The following is a 17,587-nucleotide window of genomic DNA, read 5'->3' on the forward strand; positions in this document are numbered from 1 at the left end:
ACTAAAACAGTTGATCGCAAACATTTTTTCTGACATTCCCCATCTTTACAAGGGTCAAGGTATTTAAAGTCAACACTACAGCAAAACCAAATTCTTGTTAATTTTCCCTTTAAAAAAATCATTTTAGCTCAGCTTAGCATAGGTTAGTGCGCCACTTCTCCCCTGTGTAGGCTCTGTGCTCTGCCCTCATAGTTTGAGAACCTCTGTTCTGAAAGCAGAGCCCAAAGTTGGAGCAGGAATCTAGTCCCTCCTCAGACCACTTCACAGGTTACTTTAGATTTAGAAAAAACATAGCCTGACCTTTTCTTTAAAGCATCACAGTGCCAAGGGGCCTCCTGGATTATCATTATTGGTCTATTTACACATTAGAGAATTGTAATAAAGGTGCTGGTCAGCTCAGAGTACAGGTTAAATGATCTTGATGATCACGGGGGCCCACAGGCCATTGTAGTGCTAGCACTGGTACCAAGCCTGGATAAATAGGAAGGGCATCCTCCATTAGACTTCCATTGACTATCAGCTGAGGCCTACAATAACAATGACCACCAATGATACTGCTGTGCTAGTGGAAGCTGTGCTACTGTTGACTAAAAACAAAGGAGGAGAGGAAGAAGGTATGCATGGAGGCAGCGAGAGAGGAGGGAAGACAGGAGTGTGGAGGCGAGAGTGATTTGAAATGTAGGGACTACAAACGACACAGAATATAGATCCGCCAGGCAGGAGGAGAGGAAGACCACAGAAAAGATTCATGTACATGGTGAAGGACGACATGTAGAGGACTGGAGCGAGGGGGAACAGATGGAAGCAGCCAAAGGAAGATGATTTCAGCCAAGTAACAACACATTTGAATGCTAAATGTTGTGAAATAGCTACAGCTGTCATAAGCAAAATGGAATCTGGCAACCTTGTGAGATTACCTTGATCTTGTAAACCTGAGATGTAAGAAAGTGGTAGAAATGCTAAATAGTATCACACTTACAGCAGTCATCAAATGTCCTTCTTGCCAACAGTGACTGATGCGCAGTGCGTCTCCAGATGAGGCCTGTAAAACTAGCCTGAAATGCTACGCTTAATTTTTCAGTGTGAGAACTTGAATGAGACAGCATGATGGGTTTGGATTGACGCACCAAAAGGATCAGAATAAACGGAGGCAGGTGGAGGGTTCCCATGTGTAAAATCTTTATTATGTGCACAGAACTGTTCGTCAGGGGGAGGGGTTTGAGTGAAACACGAGCTGGGTGAGTGGTCCCTTCCCAACACCAATATACACTGGAGAGGGCAACCTTTGACCCTTGACAGTGACGAGAGGCACCACTACATTTGCACAACATTTACACCAGAGAGATGCACCCCTCCCACCCCTCTCCCTCGATTAAAACCCCAGTTAAATTTAAAGCCCAGAAGATCAGGAATAAAATGTTTTTTTAAGAAGGGATTCTTTCACATTCATAAATCTGATGGATTATCATTGAGCAAACTGATGGGAGGAAGAAGCATATACTGTTTAAAAAAAACAAAAAACAATCCAGGTTGGCTATATCATTCTACCAGGCTGTGACTGGAATGTACAACAGGAGAAAGAAAACAAAATGTAAAAGCAGTGCATGAAATGGCACACAATCCATATTTGGCAACACAAAAATGAACAATGGAAATACTGATGCTACATACAGTTGTAGAGTACAAACGTTACATAAGAACCACAATTTGAAAAAAACAAAACAAACAAAAAAACAAAGAAAATAAAAGAAATTAAGACTGTTCCTTCAACAAAAATGTCTTTGCTTCAGATGTGAACACGGGCTGCGAGAGTTTTTCCTTTTCCCGCCGTGCTGTCGGGGCGAAATGTGAGACAGAAGGCTTTGATGAGGAAAGATAAAAAGTTCATCTTGGAATGTGGGCTTGGAATCGTCACGGGGACGATGCCAAGCTCGATGAAGCCGAATCTGTTGAATTTGGCCGTGGCTGACCCCATCTGGTCGGTTCTCTCCCTAAAAACGACGAGTGGTCCTGGGAAGGGGCCGCGTCTTACATGGCGACCTTTGCGACCTGCTCTTCCAGTCTGGCGATGCGACGGTCCTGAAGGATGACGCGGTCCCTGAGCGACTTGAACTCTCGGAGCACCTCTTCCAGCTTGTCTTCCATTTTCTGGTCAAAAAACACAGAGTGAGTTAGCTCCATGAAGCCATTTAAAAACGTCGTTTATCATTTTAAACATTTAAACAACTTTTTGGAAACAGTGATTTTTTTATTTATTTCTTGACTTAGAGACCCTGCAGCAGTTAACATTTTCCTTTGCTGTCACACTCAATTGTGACTCCAACACCCGAGTATGTGCTGATCCATAATTTTAGTGAATTGTTCCAACCATAATAATAATTACTGGGATCGGAGAATTGAAAAGTCAGCTAAAAGAGGGAGCAGTAATGAGACGACGTTACACAACACAGATTCGGCTTTTCAGTCCCGACACTCACTACTGAGGATTGTGGAGAAGCGTGCTTCTGGACAGTCGGGACATTTTCCACTTTTGTGGCCGGCTTGCTCTCCAGAACATTCGTCTTGACCACTTTCAGGTCCCGGTTCTTTGTGGAGACGTAGCCATCTTTCAGTGAGATCAGGATGGGCCCACCGTTCTTGCCCGCAAACCACTCCTCCGCCTCCAGGGAGGGATCAGGGCCGGCCGTGTCTGGGTACAGGTCGTCCTGGAACAGATCCGACTGGGCAGGTGCAGATGATACAGGGAGAGAAAAAAAACAAAAACAAATGTTGAGGTGTAAAAGTTAGAGGACCTGGTCTTTAGAGCAGCAAAGGAAGCACAGCAGGCAGGTAAAGCTATATAAACAGACTTACCTTACGTGGGACTGTCATGATGATTGGTTCGCATTTTCTCTCGTGTAATTTGTAAAACCTACAGAGAAAGTTAATATTAGACAAGAATACGAGCTGTCAGAGGAGCAAAAATATCAAAAGAAGTCCTACTTCTAGTTTCTAAAGCAGGGCCAGGGACTAAAATTGGCCTGACAAAGACTCCAATCTGGACAATTGGACAGCTTTAGAAAATATAAAGGGGGACATAAGCTTGGGACTTTTAACTGCATTTTCATAAGTTTTACAGCTTTTCCAACTGATAAAAGCCTTCGCGCATTGATGTAATATGAATGAATGCCAAAGCAATAGACATTTAAACATTTGAATAAAAAGATGTCACTATTATAGAAGTTTTTTTCCCCCCTTATGGCTTTACAGTAAAAACAAAACAAAAACTTTCCATTATGTTAAATGAGTTTTACATGAAGTCTAAAGTGTGAATATTTTGATACTGAACATCTGTGGATTGTTGGTCACATAAAATATTATCTGAAACACAGATTTTGCTGCTTTGGGCTTAGAGTGAAGTTTGGATTAAGCTAAAAATAGAGTTATGAACTTAACACACTTGTTTTGCTGGCATAAATAACCACCACATCTACATACACACACACACATTTTCTATGGTATACCACAACTACATTATTTATAAAAAAAATATTCTGTGATTCCCTCAACTGTGAGTCACATCTCCTTGGGGACTTTCCACTTTGAGAATTACTGGTAAATCTAATTTGGGGAGGCTGCGGCTCTGGAGGTAGAGCAGGTCGCCTACCAATCAGAAGGTCGGCGATTCGATCACATGTCTACATGTCGAGGAACCCCAAGCTGCCCCTGATACACGCATTGGAGCGCAAGTGCGTAAATGTTGGGTGAAACGGGATTAGCCTTAGAAGAAAAAAAAGCCCTTCTATGCATATGGGTGAATATGTAGAAAGAAGGTCCTTTGAGTGCTCAGTCGACTCACAGACTTGCTCGTCTCAATAAACACGTCCATCAAAGACTCATCAGGCAAGCTGTAGTAAATTTTTGACAGAAAATAAAACTAATGATATTTCCTTTATATTTTTATTTTAGTTCATTTTTCCAATTTCAAAAAAAGAATTTAATTTAGCTTACTTTTTTAACATGTCTCATATTCCTTTTAATGAACTAAAATGGGTTTTCACATTGAATTGTAGTTTTTAGTTTATTTCTAGTTAACCTTGGACATCGAGTAGAAATATTATTACTGTACCTTGCTATTTCACATTTGTTGACATCCAGACCTCTTTTCGGCATGTACCCCATGCCCCTCTGGGGCTCCTTGGTGGAAAAGGTGTTGAGGTAGTGAACGAATGGTGCCTCATCAGTTATCTCAAAGTACCGAATGCTGCTGTCACCCTGAGGACACATTCACAGCTTAAAGTTAAGTTTGTGAAAAGAGTGATAAAGGGTAATTCAAATAAAAAGAAAAGCATTTGTAAATAAGAGGTTGATGTACCTTTCCACACAGGTAAACTATGTTGGTGTCGGGGTCATAGAAGGGCAGCAGGACTCCATTACTGGTGTCCATCTCTTGAACACATATTGGTTCATCCATGCTATCCTGGAAACATAAAATTCCTCCCATGTAGTGACAGCATAGTGTCGGATAACATTTACAGATCTAATAGATCTGCCCCTGTTAGACTTTGATTTGACTGCCCCCAGCTGGAGATGAGGTGTCATAGCCTCAGAGTACAGATAAATGCTCCTCCTGTACCAATCAGGACAGGAGAAACTGACGATGCCCCTGATATTTTGACTTGTATTATTGGACAGAAAGCAAAATTCCCTAACCTTAACATTACTTTAAAAGACAGGAGTGTCGTGAGGATAACAGTGTAATGTGATGTATCAGTGTGTTCAGTATTAAATGACTTCAGTGACATACAGTTTTCCAGAGGGCTAGCTGGCGCTCGCTCATGCGGCTGAATCCAGTGGTGAAAATGTTTCCATCTGCTAAAAAGATTGCTCTCATTGGCCGAGCTCCCTCGTGAGCTTTGTCCTTCTCCTTAAAACAGAAACACACTGGTCAGATTTGGCGATCAATGCTTTGAAGTGAAGCGCTACGGCCCCCGAATCCCTCAGGGCTTTCACTTACCGCCACAATCTTTTTTTTACGAGGGTCAATGACGCGGACCTTCTTGTCCTTGCAGGCGGTGCAGAGCAGGCTGCCGTTGCGGCTCCAGCTGACACTAAAGATAACATCAGGGTGCATGTCCTCCAGGTTTATCATAGCCTCTCCTGTGCCCACATTCCAGATGATGATCTGATTGTCACACCCTAAAATGGACACGCACAGTGTGAGTGCACACGCCTCTTTGTCCGAGTTTATTTTCAGCACTTTACACCACACGGAGCAATGCAACGACGGTAGGGGGTCGAGATAATCGGTCAGATCTGGAGTTCAGCTGTGTGCAGAGGATGAGTTACCCATGCAGGCAGCATTACTGCACTTGGAGGGAATGGATTGTTCCAAAGCTTCAGGTAAAGGTTACCTGCGCTGAGAAGAACATTGCGTGCGGTGGGGTGCCAAGACACAATGCCAACCCTTTTAGAATGGCCCTCTAACACAACCACAGGCTCTGAAAGGGGAGATTCCAGTCCGTTCTCAGGTATCTGCCAGACCTACACCGGACAAAGAAAGTTAGAGAAAATCTGCTGAATAAAGATCTTTTTAAATAAATATTACACAGAAAGTAGTGCAAGTTTTACAGCGGTACATTAACTCCATTCTAGTTTATAACAACATCCTATTTTCTCTTATATTATACAGCACATAGTTCACAATACATAAACTGTAAAGGGCAACTGCACTTAAAGTACTGCTCTGTTAAATACTAAAGCATAAACCATAAAAACCCCAAGAAAAATCAAATGTCATGTTCTTACCATGACTGTGCAGTCCTCCGAGCTGCTAGCAATGACATGGTCATTATGAGGACACCACTCGATGTCCAACACTGGGCCTGTGTGACCACATACTGTCGGGTAGGCCTTGTCTATACGGCCAGTCTACAACACACAGCACAAGCTTATTATAAAGAGGTCAAAAAGTGTAAGCTAAGGCAGCGCAGTCAAGTCTAGCTAGCTGATAGGAGTTAAAAATAGGCAAAAATTGCCAACAGAAGCGATTCAGTCCTGTTGAATTTTAGTAGAAAACACATGTTCATTCACAAAAGTCTGTTTAATCACATTTAGTCCATTACAACCCGTAAAAAGAGCACCTAACATTTCACGATGTTTTCCAAAGACTGAATTCATTTGTGGCCGAAGTGGAGGTGGTGAACTTTGATATTCAGCTGCAAAACAACTTGCTGCAGACGGGAGATCAGTTTAATGCTTTTTGGGTATTTACTTAAAATCTGATATCCAAGTATCATTTCTGTCTTTTCCACATGACTCAAAGTAAAAGCACTTTACTCCAGATGTAGGACACTGAGCAGCAACTATAACCTAATCATCCAAGCAGCCTAAAATAATGTCAGAGCAGCTGTCCTCTGTGTGGATTATGTGTTGACTGATACAGCTGTAACATGACACAAACTGAATGCCTTTAGAATCGTGCGAATTTAAACATTGATTATCTATGGGCTAACAGCAGGGGCGCACTGAAGAGCCGGTATTCATGGTTAATTCACCATGTTCTGAATGACAGAGTGTGCTGCAACACCCCCTGTGCCTCTGGGTAAGCTTTACACTATCAGTGTCCAATTTTTGAACCAGGAACAGTTTTCTAAAAGATTTTTTTTCCAACCTGACATTTAAAGCCACAATTTTTGCCTTTGATATTAAGATCAAAAACATTTGCAATGTCATTATGAAACACCCCAATCACATCATATCCATAAGTTCAAATGGGCCTTCAGCCGAGTTCCCAGCTGCGCTGGTCTGAGTATTTAAGAAACTGCTGGTCTACTAGGATTTTCCCTGTACAACTATCTCTTGGGTTTGCAGACAATGGGAAACTATCCAGTGAGCAGAATTTCTTTGGGTGGAAATATTTTGGTGATGTCAGCAGTTAAAAAATCAATTTAAAAATAATCTGTTAATATATAACAGATCAAACCTTGAAGCAGATGTGCTACACCAGCAGAAGACCAAACCAGGTGTCACTCCTGTCAGCTCAAAACTAAACTAAAACAAAATGAACCCAATTTACACAGCTTCCACAAAGTTGGACAACAGAGTGGAAAAACACTTCTTGCTCTGATGAGTCTCAGTTCAGGTGATAGAGTTAAAATTCAATCTAAACAACATGGTGGCCATCACGCCTACTGGTGTTGGCCAGAGGGGCCGATGGCGCGATATGGCAGCCTCGCTTCTGTCAGTCTGTCCCAGGGCAGCTGTGGCTACAACTGTAGCTGCCTCCACCAGTGTGTGAATGTGAGAGTGAATGAATAGTGGAATTGTAAAACGCTTTGGGGGTCTCGAAAAGCGCTATATAAATGCAATGCATTATTATTATTACTAGTACCTAATAAAGAGGCCGGTGAGCATATCTAGTTATAGAACTTAGAATTTCTTTGATGTTGCGCCCAGACAGGTGCTGCTTATATGCAAACATTCTCTCAGTAGATCAACTAATTGGTGGTCACTGAGATCCCCCCCAATCTTGTTTTTCTTGCAATTATTATTGGTGAACTCCAAAATGTAACAATTACATATATTCTTATTCATGAGGTGCGTAAAGTATAACAGCTTTCACACTGTTGTTCAGTAGCTGTTTCTATCTATTCAGTGTTGTCGTGGTGTTAGCTTGTTTGGCCAGTTCTGAATATGAATTACCACTTGGATACTGTGAGCTGCATTTAAAGTGAAAAAACGCTGCACTATCATATCACATGAACATCATTTGAGGGACATTTTGTAACAAAATGATTTCCCACCACAGCGGAAGAAAGAACATCACAGATCACATCACACGACTGCACACTTCTATTCTCTCTTATATCATTTAAATGGATCTGCCATCACAACTCTTTGACACCGATGGAAGCAAGGCATCTCACCTTTTGGAGAGGAAGTACAAGAAAAGCACCTCCCCCGCTGGCCTCTATGATGATGGCGACAAACTTGGGGTTGACGGCACAGAAGGAGCTATCCCACGTGACCCTGGACACGCGGATGTCATCGTAGCACTGGTCGTTCCTCACGGCCTGGCCGAACACGTGACGGAACTTGCTCTGTCGCACAACTCGCCGCATCATATCTGCAGAGAGGATGTCAGGGTTTTGTGCATTTTGCAGGCAAATGTTCTAATTAAATGACGACAGTTTGCTACACAAGTGAAAACCAAGTGGCCTCTTGGTCTGCACAAATCTGACAATTACCTCAGATTTGTGCAGACTGGTAAACGCACTAAACCAAAGTTACCTCGGGGTAACTTTGGTTTAGTGCCAGCACAGACTCTCATCTCACATTATGCTCATTAACAGTGACTAAATTTGGCCCTGTGCATGCAGAGGAAACAAGTCGGCTCTACCTACTGGCAAATGCTATGAAGTTAAACCATAGAAGAAGACGCATCTTGCATGCCGAGTGTGACACGTACACATTAGATGGGTATATTAAAAACAACCCAAGGCGGTTCATTTCAAGTCTTAAACATGTACATACAAAATGTATTTTGGGTCTATTGATTCAGATGCAGCAACGAAAGTTCAGCCCCGTCATCGCGGATGTTATATTTTTAAAGTGCTGCATCAGTTCCTGTGAGCACACCACAGATGGCCTGTTGTTGCTCCAAGATTCTGGCTATGATCTGAATTGTTGATGCACGCTGGAGCTCTGTGTGTCTTTAAGCACATTACCCCCGTGTCTTATTGAATTCAGCCCAAGTCATCAGGTAGTAAGTGCAGACATCTCATGAAGTTAACCCTGGCTTGTCTTAGGCACAGTCTATTGTAATTCCTAAACTCTCGGTATTCAGGACTTTTATTCCGTTTTAGTGACAGGCTTTATTGTATAATTATGTGGGAAACATCCTGTCTCAGGACAGTAATTAAGGTGCCAGTCTGAACCGACTGAGCGTTACACAAGCTGCAGGCTTTCTTTTTTCCCTCTTGACATCCACAGGTCTGTCAACACACCAAACCCACCTGCTTTCACACGTCGAGCCACAGATTCTGAAAATGGAAAGCTGAATCACGCATTATTTTTGACTACCATCATTTTTTGGCAGTTTAGTTAAAAAAAACAAAAAACAAAACAGCTTTGCAAATAAGTTTTCCAGAATTTTACTGATTTTAAAGACATTTAAAGCAGAATGAGCTGCTCCAGTCTCACCAATCTCAATGTGTCAAGATAAGATTGACGCTGTAAAGCCCATTATACACCCACACTGAATAGATGTCTTTGATTATTCAGGCTGGTTAGACTTCAGGACTGTGCGCATGTGTACAGATCAGGACTGACTGACACTCTTCTGTAGTTTTGCTGCATCACGTATAATAATGTGGCTGCTTTTTAATTCATATTTAGTGTGTAAATAACTACCTCACCAGCCACAGTTTATACTGCCCATATTGATAATGCCTTAAAAGCACTTCTATCTGCAAATATTATCACACCTTTGTGCAATATAAGGAAGTGGTGAATTGCTCTTCCTAGAAATACAATGCTTGCTCTGGAAATTCCCATGGCAATTCCCAAAGCTGCAAACACTGACCACATTGCTGCAGGGCTGCATAATGCTTGAACAGCAAAGCGCTGCTGTTTACAGCCCATCGGAACAGCATGTTCCCTCAGTCAATATTAGATCTCCATTCAGCAGCAGTCACCTTCACTCCACATATTCACCTGACGAGATGAGATGCCTCACAACCCCGCAGGCTTTAGTTGATGCTACTTATTTAAAATGATGCTCTCTGCCCTCCACCACCCAACCCCAGCACACACATCACTGAGCGTCATGATGGTGGCCTTACAGACAGCAGAGCACACAGTATTTAGCCTTGACGCTGCAGGTAAAGACTAGTGCTAACATTTTGTGGTCCGAGAGTCAGAAGGGGGACAGTTTGGTGTGTGATGCTAAAAAGACTCAGTCAGCAGCCCCCCAAGGTGTGTGGCCTCCCTGGCTGCTATACTCACAGTCTGGGCAACTGTGATTAAATGGGTGTGTGCGATACTGCCACTTTAAATACAATTCAGCTTTTGTTTATAATAATGGCCACATACATGGGATATATATTTTAAAATTAAAGGCTGAGTATTTCATGTACGTCGTATTCATTGGAGGCTCTGTGCTAGCGTTAAACAAAGGTTGCTGGCTAACGTTAGCCGACACAACCACAAAGCTCCGCATGTCCCCTCCGCCCCCCGCTCTCCTCTTTAAATCAGTTATATTAATAATTTTATTTAGCAGTCAATGTTCACTTGTGATTTTAGATGACCTCTTCAGACTCTTAAAAGTAGATAGTTACCGTTATTTAAAAGCTTTACGTGCCATCAGCAAACCGGCTTTAAAGAAGAAGAAAAAGAGGATGGGGGGTGGACATGTGTGTTTTGGTCAGTATAGGGTTTTGGGGGAGCATTCCCCAGAGATATCCAAGAAACACAGCACTAAGCGAAGTTTAATCTAAGCTTTAACCAAATACGGTGTAACAGACTAAAAATTATACGGTTCAGGGGAAGGTGATAACCGCAGACACTGTTCCGCCGCACTGCCGGGGAGGGGGGGGGGAGCTCGGCAGCTGTGCCGGTGGGCCGGGGCTGGGTCACCAGCAGCGGCGGGCACGCAAGCGTTTCACCGCCAGCGAGTAGGAGGCGACGGGCGGGGAGTGTTTTTCCTCACACATGCGGGGTTTGTGTGTGGTTCACTCAGCGTTTACCGGGGACGAACTACCGCTGCTCTAGCTGGGCAGCGCGTTTTGCATCCTAACGGCTAGCTGCTAACAGTTAGCTGCGGTGGAGCTCTGCCAGCTGACGCAAGTGCAGATATTTCCACCCAAAGGTTTTTTTCCCCCCTTCTTTTTTGGCTGCTCCCATTCTCAAACCCATCCAACGAGCTACACAGATGCTGCACAACAAACCACTGATATATAACACGCAAAATGCACAATGTCACTCTTTCTTACCTCCTAAATCTATGCAAGATTTTTCGTACGCACGGGGAAGGGGAGGGGGGGCAAATCAATCACAACTCATGAATGTGGTAGTTTAGGCGGGCCCTTATCCTGCAGGACGTTGCTAGTATCCCTTGACTTCACCACCAAAAAAAAGAAAAAAAAAGAAGCCCAGCCGCAATGCTCTTATTCCCCTTTCTTCACTGCAGATGGGTAGCCAGAGGCAATTTAAAAAAATCTAGTGGTATTTCAGGATGCCAGATGGCAAACAGAGCATCTCCAGCTCGGTCCTCACCTGCGGAAGTCTAGTATTCGTCTATTCTCATCTCGTTATTGAATTCAATAGAATACGCTGACGACTGGCTACGGCACATGCGCAAATGAAAAGTCGGATTTTTTTCTTTGCTTCTGATTAAATGGGATGGGGTTTGCTGGAAAACTGGGTGTCTTCACTGTATCCGCGTGTTTCTGTTTAAGGAGACATTCTGAAAATATTCGTTTAGCGCAAAAAAATGTGGAAAAACAGGAGCATCTTTTGTGTGAGGGTCCCTCCCCTCCCCCTCCGTCCCATTCCTCCCACCTACCAGCTTGTCCTGTCCAAAAACATGAAAAAGAAAGGACGAGCGCTCATTTGTACTGTTCTGTACTTTTGGTATTGATCCACTATCAAGTAAATACAGGGCCAGTATTACCGATACCAATACTTTAAACCTATGCGGACACCTTATGTTTAATAATCATTAAATCACTGTGATTTTTTACTTTCCACAATGCCTTTCAATTTTTTATGTAGTTTGAAAGGGGATTTTTGATTTTTTTTTTTTTTTTTTTGGAGACCAGGAATGTAAATATGCCTTTCTTTAAAGCACTTTCGGACAACCTTCGTTGTTTCTGTTATGCTATAGGTACTATAGGCCATAAATAAAATAGACGTGACAGTCGGCACAAAAGGTTCGGACATTTTTCACAGTGGATGTTTAAGGTGTATTGGTTTCATCCTATCGCGTTAGTATCCATCCCATACCAGTGTTGGTATGGATACTATCGATATTTGGATTGATCCGCCGACCTCTCGCACCCAGTCTAACAAGGGGAATCAGCCATTAAATGCTGCCTTTGTTGAATTAAGTGACTATATTTTCACTGAACATATTTAACCTCCTAAGACCTGAACTCTTCCACGACATGCATTTTTAATTTCTCTTTGATATTTGGGCATATTGGGGCCTGATGAATGTAGAAACAAAGAATTTTTGTTTTTAAGAAAAATGAGAGCCACATATGAGGATATTCATTTAAAATTTTGATAGAACAGTAGCAGTATAATGTCCTTGTAAGTGGATATCAGGCCCATGTAGAGCAAAATTTAGTATTTTGGTCTAAATAACCCAAAATGTGATGTCCACATATGTGGACGGCAGGTCCTAGGAGGTTAAAGCAAAGTACAGATGAGCTAAGTACAGATGAGGACACAAGTATCATCTCCTCCCCCATGAGATTGAAAGTTTTTGTCAAAATTTTCTAAACAAAAACTGACCTTTTTATTGAGCCACAGCACAAACCACTGGTATGCAATGATGTGCTTTAATGTTATAGGTTGTAAAATCAAGTTAAAACTGAGGGTTATCTTCCAGTTTACACACAGTATAAAAACACCGGCAAGGGTTCGACCTGTCACTTGAGAAAACATTGTGCCAAAAACAAAAGAAATCAGTTTGGGCTTGAGAAAAAAAAAAAGATTCTCTCAAAGCAGGAGATGGATATACAAAGTTATCACAGTGTTGCCAAGCTGGAATGGGAGCTAAGGTGGGAAGCACAATATGTCAAAGACTCTGGAAAGAAAATTAGAAAAAGACACGAATAAAGACCCCAGAACAACTGCCAGGACATCAGTGAATGACTTAGCAAGGTTGAAAATTGTAGTCTCAAAGAAGACAACCACTTGAACCCTGCACAGGTAGGGACCGTGAGGTTGCAGAGCAAGAAAAATTCCACTTCTGCAGAAGAGACTCCTTCAAACCAGAGTTAAGTATGCCAAGGACAACCTGGAGAAAGATTATGAATAATGTAAATGTGTTCTTTGGTGAGATGAGACCAAACCAAACTTTGGCCACAGAGAAGGGAGAATCATACAACCCAAAGAACACCGTCCCTATAGTGGATCATGGTGGTAGAAGTGGGCATTCTTCAGTGTGTCTGGAACTGGACAGCTCATTAAGGTGGGAGCACTCATGAAGAAAAAGTATGTGTGAAGATTTTGAAAGAAAAACTCAAGCAGTCAGCAGCAAAACTGGATCTAAGTTGTCGCTTTGTCTTCCAACACGACAACGACCCAAAACATACGCCGCTTCACGTGAAGAACTACCTCCACATTACTGATGTATTGCACAAATGAGAAAAATCTGTGGCATGAACTAAAGAGCGAGGTTCATGCCACAAGACGATCAAATCTGGACGAGCTTGAGTGATTTGCCAAAGAAGAATGGGCTGGATTTGCTGAGGAGATGTGTGTTTGACTTGTCCTCATCTGTAGATGTTTGTGATAGAACCAGTTTCCCTTATTGCTAGTTGATGCCTAAAATAAAGGGTTCAGTTGTTTTTATGCAGTCTAGTAATTACATGTCTGATTCAAATTTTTTTTAAAGTTGTTATTGACCTTTGGGACAGATAAGAAAGTAACAGGCCTATTTCAGGCCTTTCATTCCCATCATCATGTCTTCATAAAGGTCAACACTGACTTCTCATTAATTTCTAATGCTGCATTTCCAATTTCTTTTCCCGCTTGTTACATAAGGACAAGGGCTTTGGAGCCTATCCCAGTATGTGTCAACAGAAGTTGGGGGAAAATCATGGACAGTTTCCAAGACTGCCACTGGGATTATAAGGTGGTCTATTATATTAATATTCACATTAACACCTCAGGGTTAACTAGAGTATGCGGTTTGTGACTGCTGTTCATTACCTAGACCTTATTGTAGACTTCTGTTTCACTCAGCATGAGTAAAAGGCTTGCTGTAAATAGAGCTGTAAATAGAAATGGAGCTGTTTTTGGTTATTGCTTTTACCTCTTCAAAGAAATATCTAGCTCCACTACTCATCAGCCTCCTGCTAACTCTATCTGTCAACTGTTTACTCCTGTCCACAAGAGTTATGACGTTAAAGGTCAGACTTAAAACCAAAACAAACTACTTAAAGAGGCCAAAAGGACACTTCTTAGAGCTGCAGGAAACTGCAGCGAATTCTTCTCTGGGTTATCAAATGAAAATATATTATGGAAACACTTTCCCTCCAAATAACTGGCACTCAAGCACATCAGTCTTAATCAGCCCATCGTTATGTAGACAACCATGACCTTACTTTGAACATAAATGTTTGAATTGATCAAACGACACTTCTAGTAGATTTCATATACCACGAGATAACTATTTTAAGTGAAAGTCAACATTATTGCTTGCATAAATGGTTTGATAGAATATATGTAAGAACTTACCTTTCTTTGGAGACTGTTGCACTTCTGCTGGCCTTTCTTTGGATTTCTTTGGGACATCAAAGGCGTTCTTCATTTGGGATACTTTGATGCTCGGACTCTGCTCTGACACACGAACTGGAGCTTTGGACCCTTCAGGTCCCCGTCCGGCTTGATGTCTCTGCATTTGGTTTGCTTCTCTGATAATTTTTGCCACAGGCTTGTAGGAACCAATCTCACTGCCATTCCCTGCATCTCTCTCAGTGCTGCGATCACTTATATCTCTATGGTAAGCATAGTTAACGTGGTTATGGTCGCTGACCTGTGTGTGGACTGTTTCAGGTTGGACCTCTGGGTCTATTTCTTTTTTCCCTGAAGACGCAGGGTTTGGTCTTTCACCTTCATTCTCAGCTGTGACCTCCGGTTTGGGAAGTGTCTCAAATGGATTCGAGGGCTTTTGTGCGTAGGGTGGAGGTGACCATTTACTTCTGGTCCGTCTCTCTGGGAATACTCTTTTCTGCCACATGTCCAAGTTTTGTGTCTCTTCCTCTGGAGACAGATTTGCCATTCGCACACAGTACTCGAAGTCAATCATATCTCCATACCGGTCATCCATGTGCCTCAGTGAAAGATGGTCCCAAGGGCTAAGGTCAGCAGAGAGTCGACGAATGTTAGCTGGCACAGTGTAAGTGCCCTTTTCATCCCACAGTAAGCACATGTCCTGATTAGCTAGAGTGCTGCACGGAAGGTCTCTGTTAAAATGAAAAGTGTGCCTCCTCTTGACCCTCTCCTCTGAACGCAGGTGTTCCTTTCCTCGTCTTTGCACATCTGTAGACATTAACTGTGCAGTTTTCAGCTTTATAAATGGATTTTTAGGCTTTTTGGGAACCGGTGGCGGTGGACCTTTGATTTTGGGCTTTTCTTTTGTCACTGATTCACCTTTGTTAGACGTGGCGTCTGGTGCCATTGTTGAACTGACCGCATTTGTGTCAAGCTGCTTCATCATTGTTGTGTCTCTATTGGGCATCACATGAGTTAAAGGTGGAGGGGTGATGACAGCAGAGAAGCAAACAAGCTCGCTCTCCTTCTTTAGGCTTGCGACCTGTATCTTTCCATCACAGCCTCCATTCTCTGGCAGAGGAGGACTAGGGATCAAATCACATTCTTCCACTGTAAATGGGGGATTGTCTTGCAGTAGCAGTGTTATAGAGTTGGCTGCTTTGCCAACATCTTGGCTGTCATCTTTCTTGGTGCATGCTGAAACAATGCCCGTGACCCCTGCTTTAGCCCTCTTATACACAGCCCCAGCAAACCTGTTCTGGTACGACTGATCCACTTGTTGTCTTTGTGCAAGAAACCCCGAACTGTGGCTTTCCTTATCCTGACTTTTGGATTTGTTTAGCGTTGACAGGTGCTCCTGCTGGATGTCAGTAGAAACTTTCTCCTTGGTGTGGTCTCTCAAGTTTTGCTCCCCCTCTGCTATTCCGCTACCAGTTGTCTCACTCTGGGCTCCAGCTCCAACACAACCAGCTCCTTTTAGCTGACACCTGCTGCCTGTCACTTCAGCCAAACGTTGACCCATTTCCCTCTTAAAACAGACCGTGGGTGAAGTCCTAGCATGTGTGTCAGCTCCCATTAAAAGCGTGTCAGAGTTTCCTCTGCTTTTCTTTTCATTACCCTTTTCCCGAGGGGTATTCTTGGAAGGATGTACAAAGTTATCGTCATTGCAGATATCTGGTGTGTCTTCCTTACTTCCTCTTTTATTTAGTGATTCAGGCTTTTCTGTGTTTATCCTGTGCCTCAAAACAATATCGTTTTCCCTTTCCGGTGACGTCCACGTCTCATCCTTCTCAAGAACCACAAAGTCTTCCTCAGTAGTTGGATTGCATGTGGCTGATTTCTCCATGGCTGTAGTCCCAGCACAGGCCACAGCCTTATTCTCAGAGCCTTGCTTTTTGCCAAACGTTTGTCTAGTCTCCTTAGCCCTCGGGACAGTTTTTGACTTCTCTGTATTTCTACTTACTCCACCCACCCACTCTGTCCTAGTGTTCAGAGGGTGCTCCTTCTGACCTAGAGGCCTGATTGGCTGCCCACTTTGAGGGTCTGTCCATGGAGATGTGACTGTGTGCTCCCATGCTTTCCCAGTGGCTAGGCTGCTGCCACTGATCCCACTAATCTCACCAATACCCCGCGGGGTGACAAAGCTGCCATCATCCTGCTGTTTGCCCTCGTCTTGTTCTGCTACCTCTGTCTGCTGTGTATCTCCGGTTTGCTCTGAACAGTCAGAGTTATCAAGTGAGTCTTCGTCTTTTTCCGACAGCCTCTCCAGCTTCTGGCCCATGGCTGTTGCTCTGTCTTAGCATTAGGAAAAGAGCGTTAGGGACACTTCAAGATTCAGCATGGCATAATGAAGTCACGCGGATGGCTTGCCTGCCCATCCCAGTGAGATGAAATCACACAACAGACGCTACCATTATCAACTATCTTGAGTCTTTCTCTATTTTTGCATAATCTTCTGCACTGTTCACACCTGCCCTCCTGAGGCCTCTCTCTCTCTATCTCTTCCTATTCTGTCAAAGAGGAATGCTGTGGCGGCTATAATTAAAGTGGGTCTGGCTGCTGCCAATGAGTCAGGAGGCCAAAAAGGAAACACGACGAGTTATATAGGAGGTCAGCTGCCAGGTGCCAAGGTCAGACAAGGCAGTCTGAACAAATCTAATATCACTGAATAAACACATAACACCTAAATCACTACATTAATAAGCATTCAGTAGCATCTAATCCATGTTTTGTATAATTTGTGAGTGCAAGAAAATACATTTTAGTCAAGCTTGTGCCTTTGTGAGGCGTCATGCGCTGTCAATTACTGCTTCTGAGACAAGGCGTGTTTGTGCTGTGCGTGCCTGCCTTCAGACTGTCTGTAAATGTTTGTGATTGTTTTGGTGACGGGGTTTAGAGAAAGGTCAGCTGGAATCGTTTGTCCAGGGTCTGATGAGAACAGAGTTTAACCACAGACATGATGATGGATGGTGTAAGGTCCATTATTACAAAGGGGAAAACAGCTTAACGGGCTTCAGTGTTATGTGGAATTGGTATTCTTAGCTTTCAGGCAAACCAAGTGCAAAGCAAGGAGAGTGTATTGTTGCATGAGGTAGTTTTG

The 17,587-nt window shown here is 43.0% G+C and overlaps 1 protein-coding gene across 3 annotated transcripts; it reads right to left on the minus strand.

The window, feature by feature from the left end:
- Positions 1-1,157: 1,157 nt before the first annotated feature.
- On the minus strand, positions 1,158-16,638 carry coro1cb (coronin, actin binding protein, 1Cb). Of its 3 annotated transcripts, none has more exons than XM_004538112.4 (11): positions 14,452-16,638; positions 7,908-8,107; positions 5,788-5,910; positions 5,394-5,523; positions 4,997-5,178; positions 4,787-4,906; positions 4,355-4,459; positions 4,109-4,254; positions 2,854-2,911; positions 2,478-2,720; positions 1,158-2,148 (listed from the first exon to the last, which is right to left on the minus strand). In XM_004538112.4, exons 1-11 carry the CDS (start codon positions 16,331-16,333, stop codon positions 2,029-2,031), a joined length of 3,309 nt encoding a protein of 1,102 aa, XP_004538169.2. In that variant the 5' UTR covers positions 16,334-16,638; the 3' UTR covers positions 1,158-2,028. The 3 variants fall into 3 exon arrangements, with proteins under 3 accessions (XP_004538169.2, XP_012772852.1, XP_012772847.1); XM_012917398.4 differs by lacking the exon at positions 14,452-16,638 and adding an exon at positions 11,257-11,322; XM_012917393.4 differs by lacking the exon at positions 14,452-16,638 and adding an exon at positions 10,974-11,310.
- Positions 16,639-17,587: the final 949 nt, after the last annotated feature.

This window comes from Maylandia zebra, linkage group LG7 (genome assembly GCF_041146795.1).
Source record: "Maylandia zebra isolate NMK-2024a linkage group LG7, Mzebra_GT3a, whole genome shotgun sequence".
Taxonomy (NCBI): domain Eukaryota; kingdom Metazoa; phylum Chordata; class Actinopteri; order Cichliformes; family Cichlidae; genus Maylandia; species Maylandia zebra.

Bases quoted from the DNA above. Each gene is read 5' to 3' on its own strand.
- coro1cb (XM_004538112.4), bottom strand. From the start codon at position 16,333: ATGGAGAAATCAGCCACATGCAATCCAACTACTGAGGAAGACTTTGTG. The intron at 8,108-14,451 runs GTAAGTTCTTAC...TCCTCTCTGCAG, and splicing joins GCAACAGTCTCCAAAGAAAG to ATATGATGCGGCGAGTTGTG. The intron at 2,149-2,477 runs GTGAGTGTCGGG...TTTTTTGACCAG, and splicing joins CTTCTCCACAATCCTCAGTA to AAAATGGAAGACAAGCTGGA.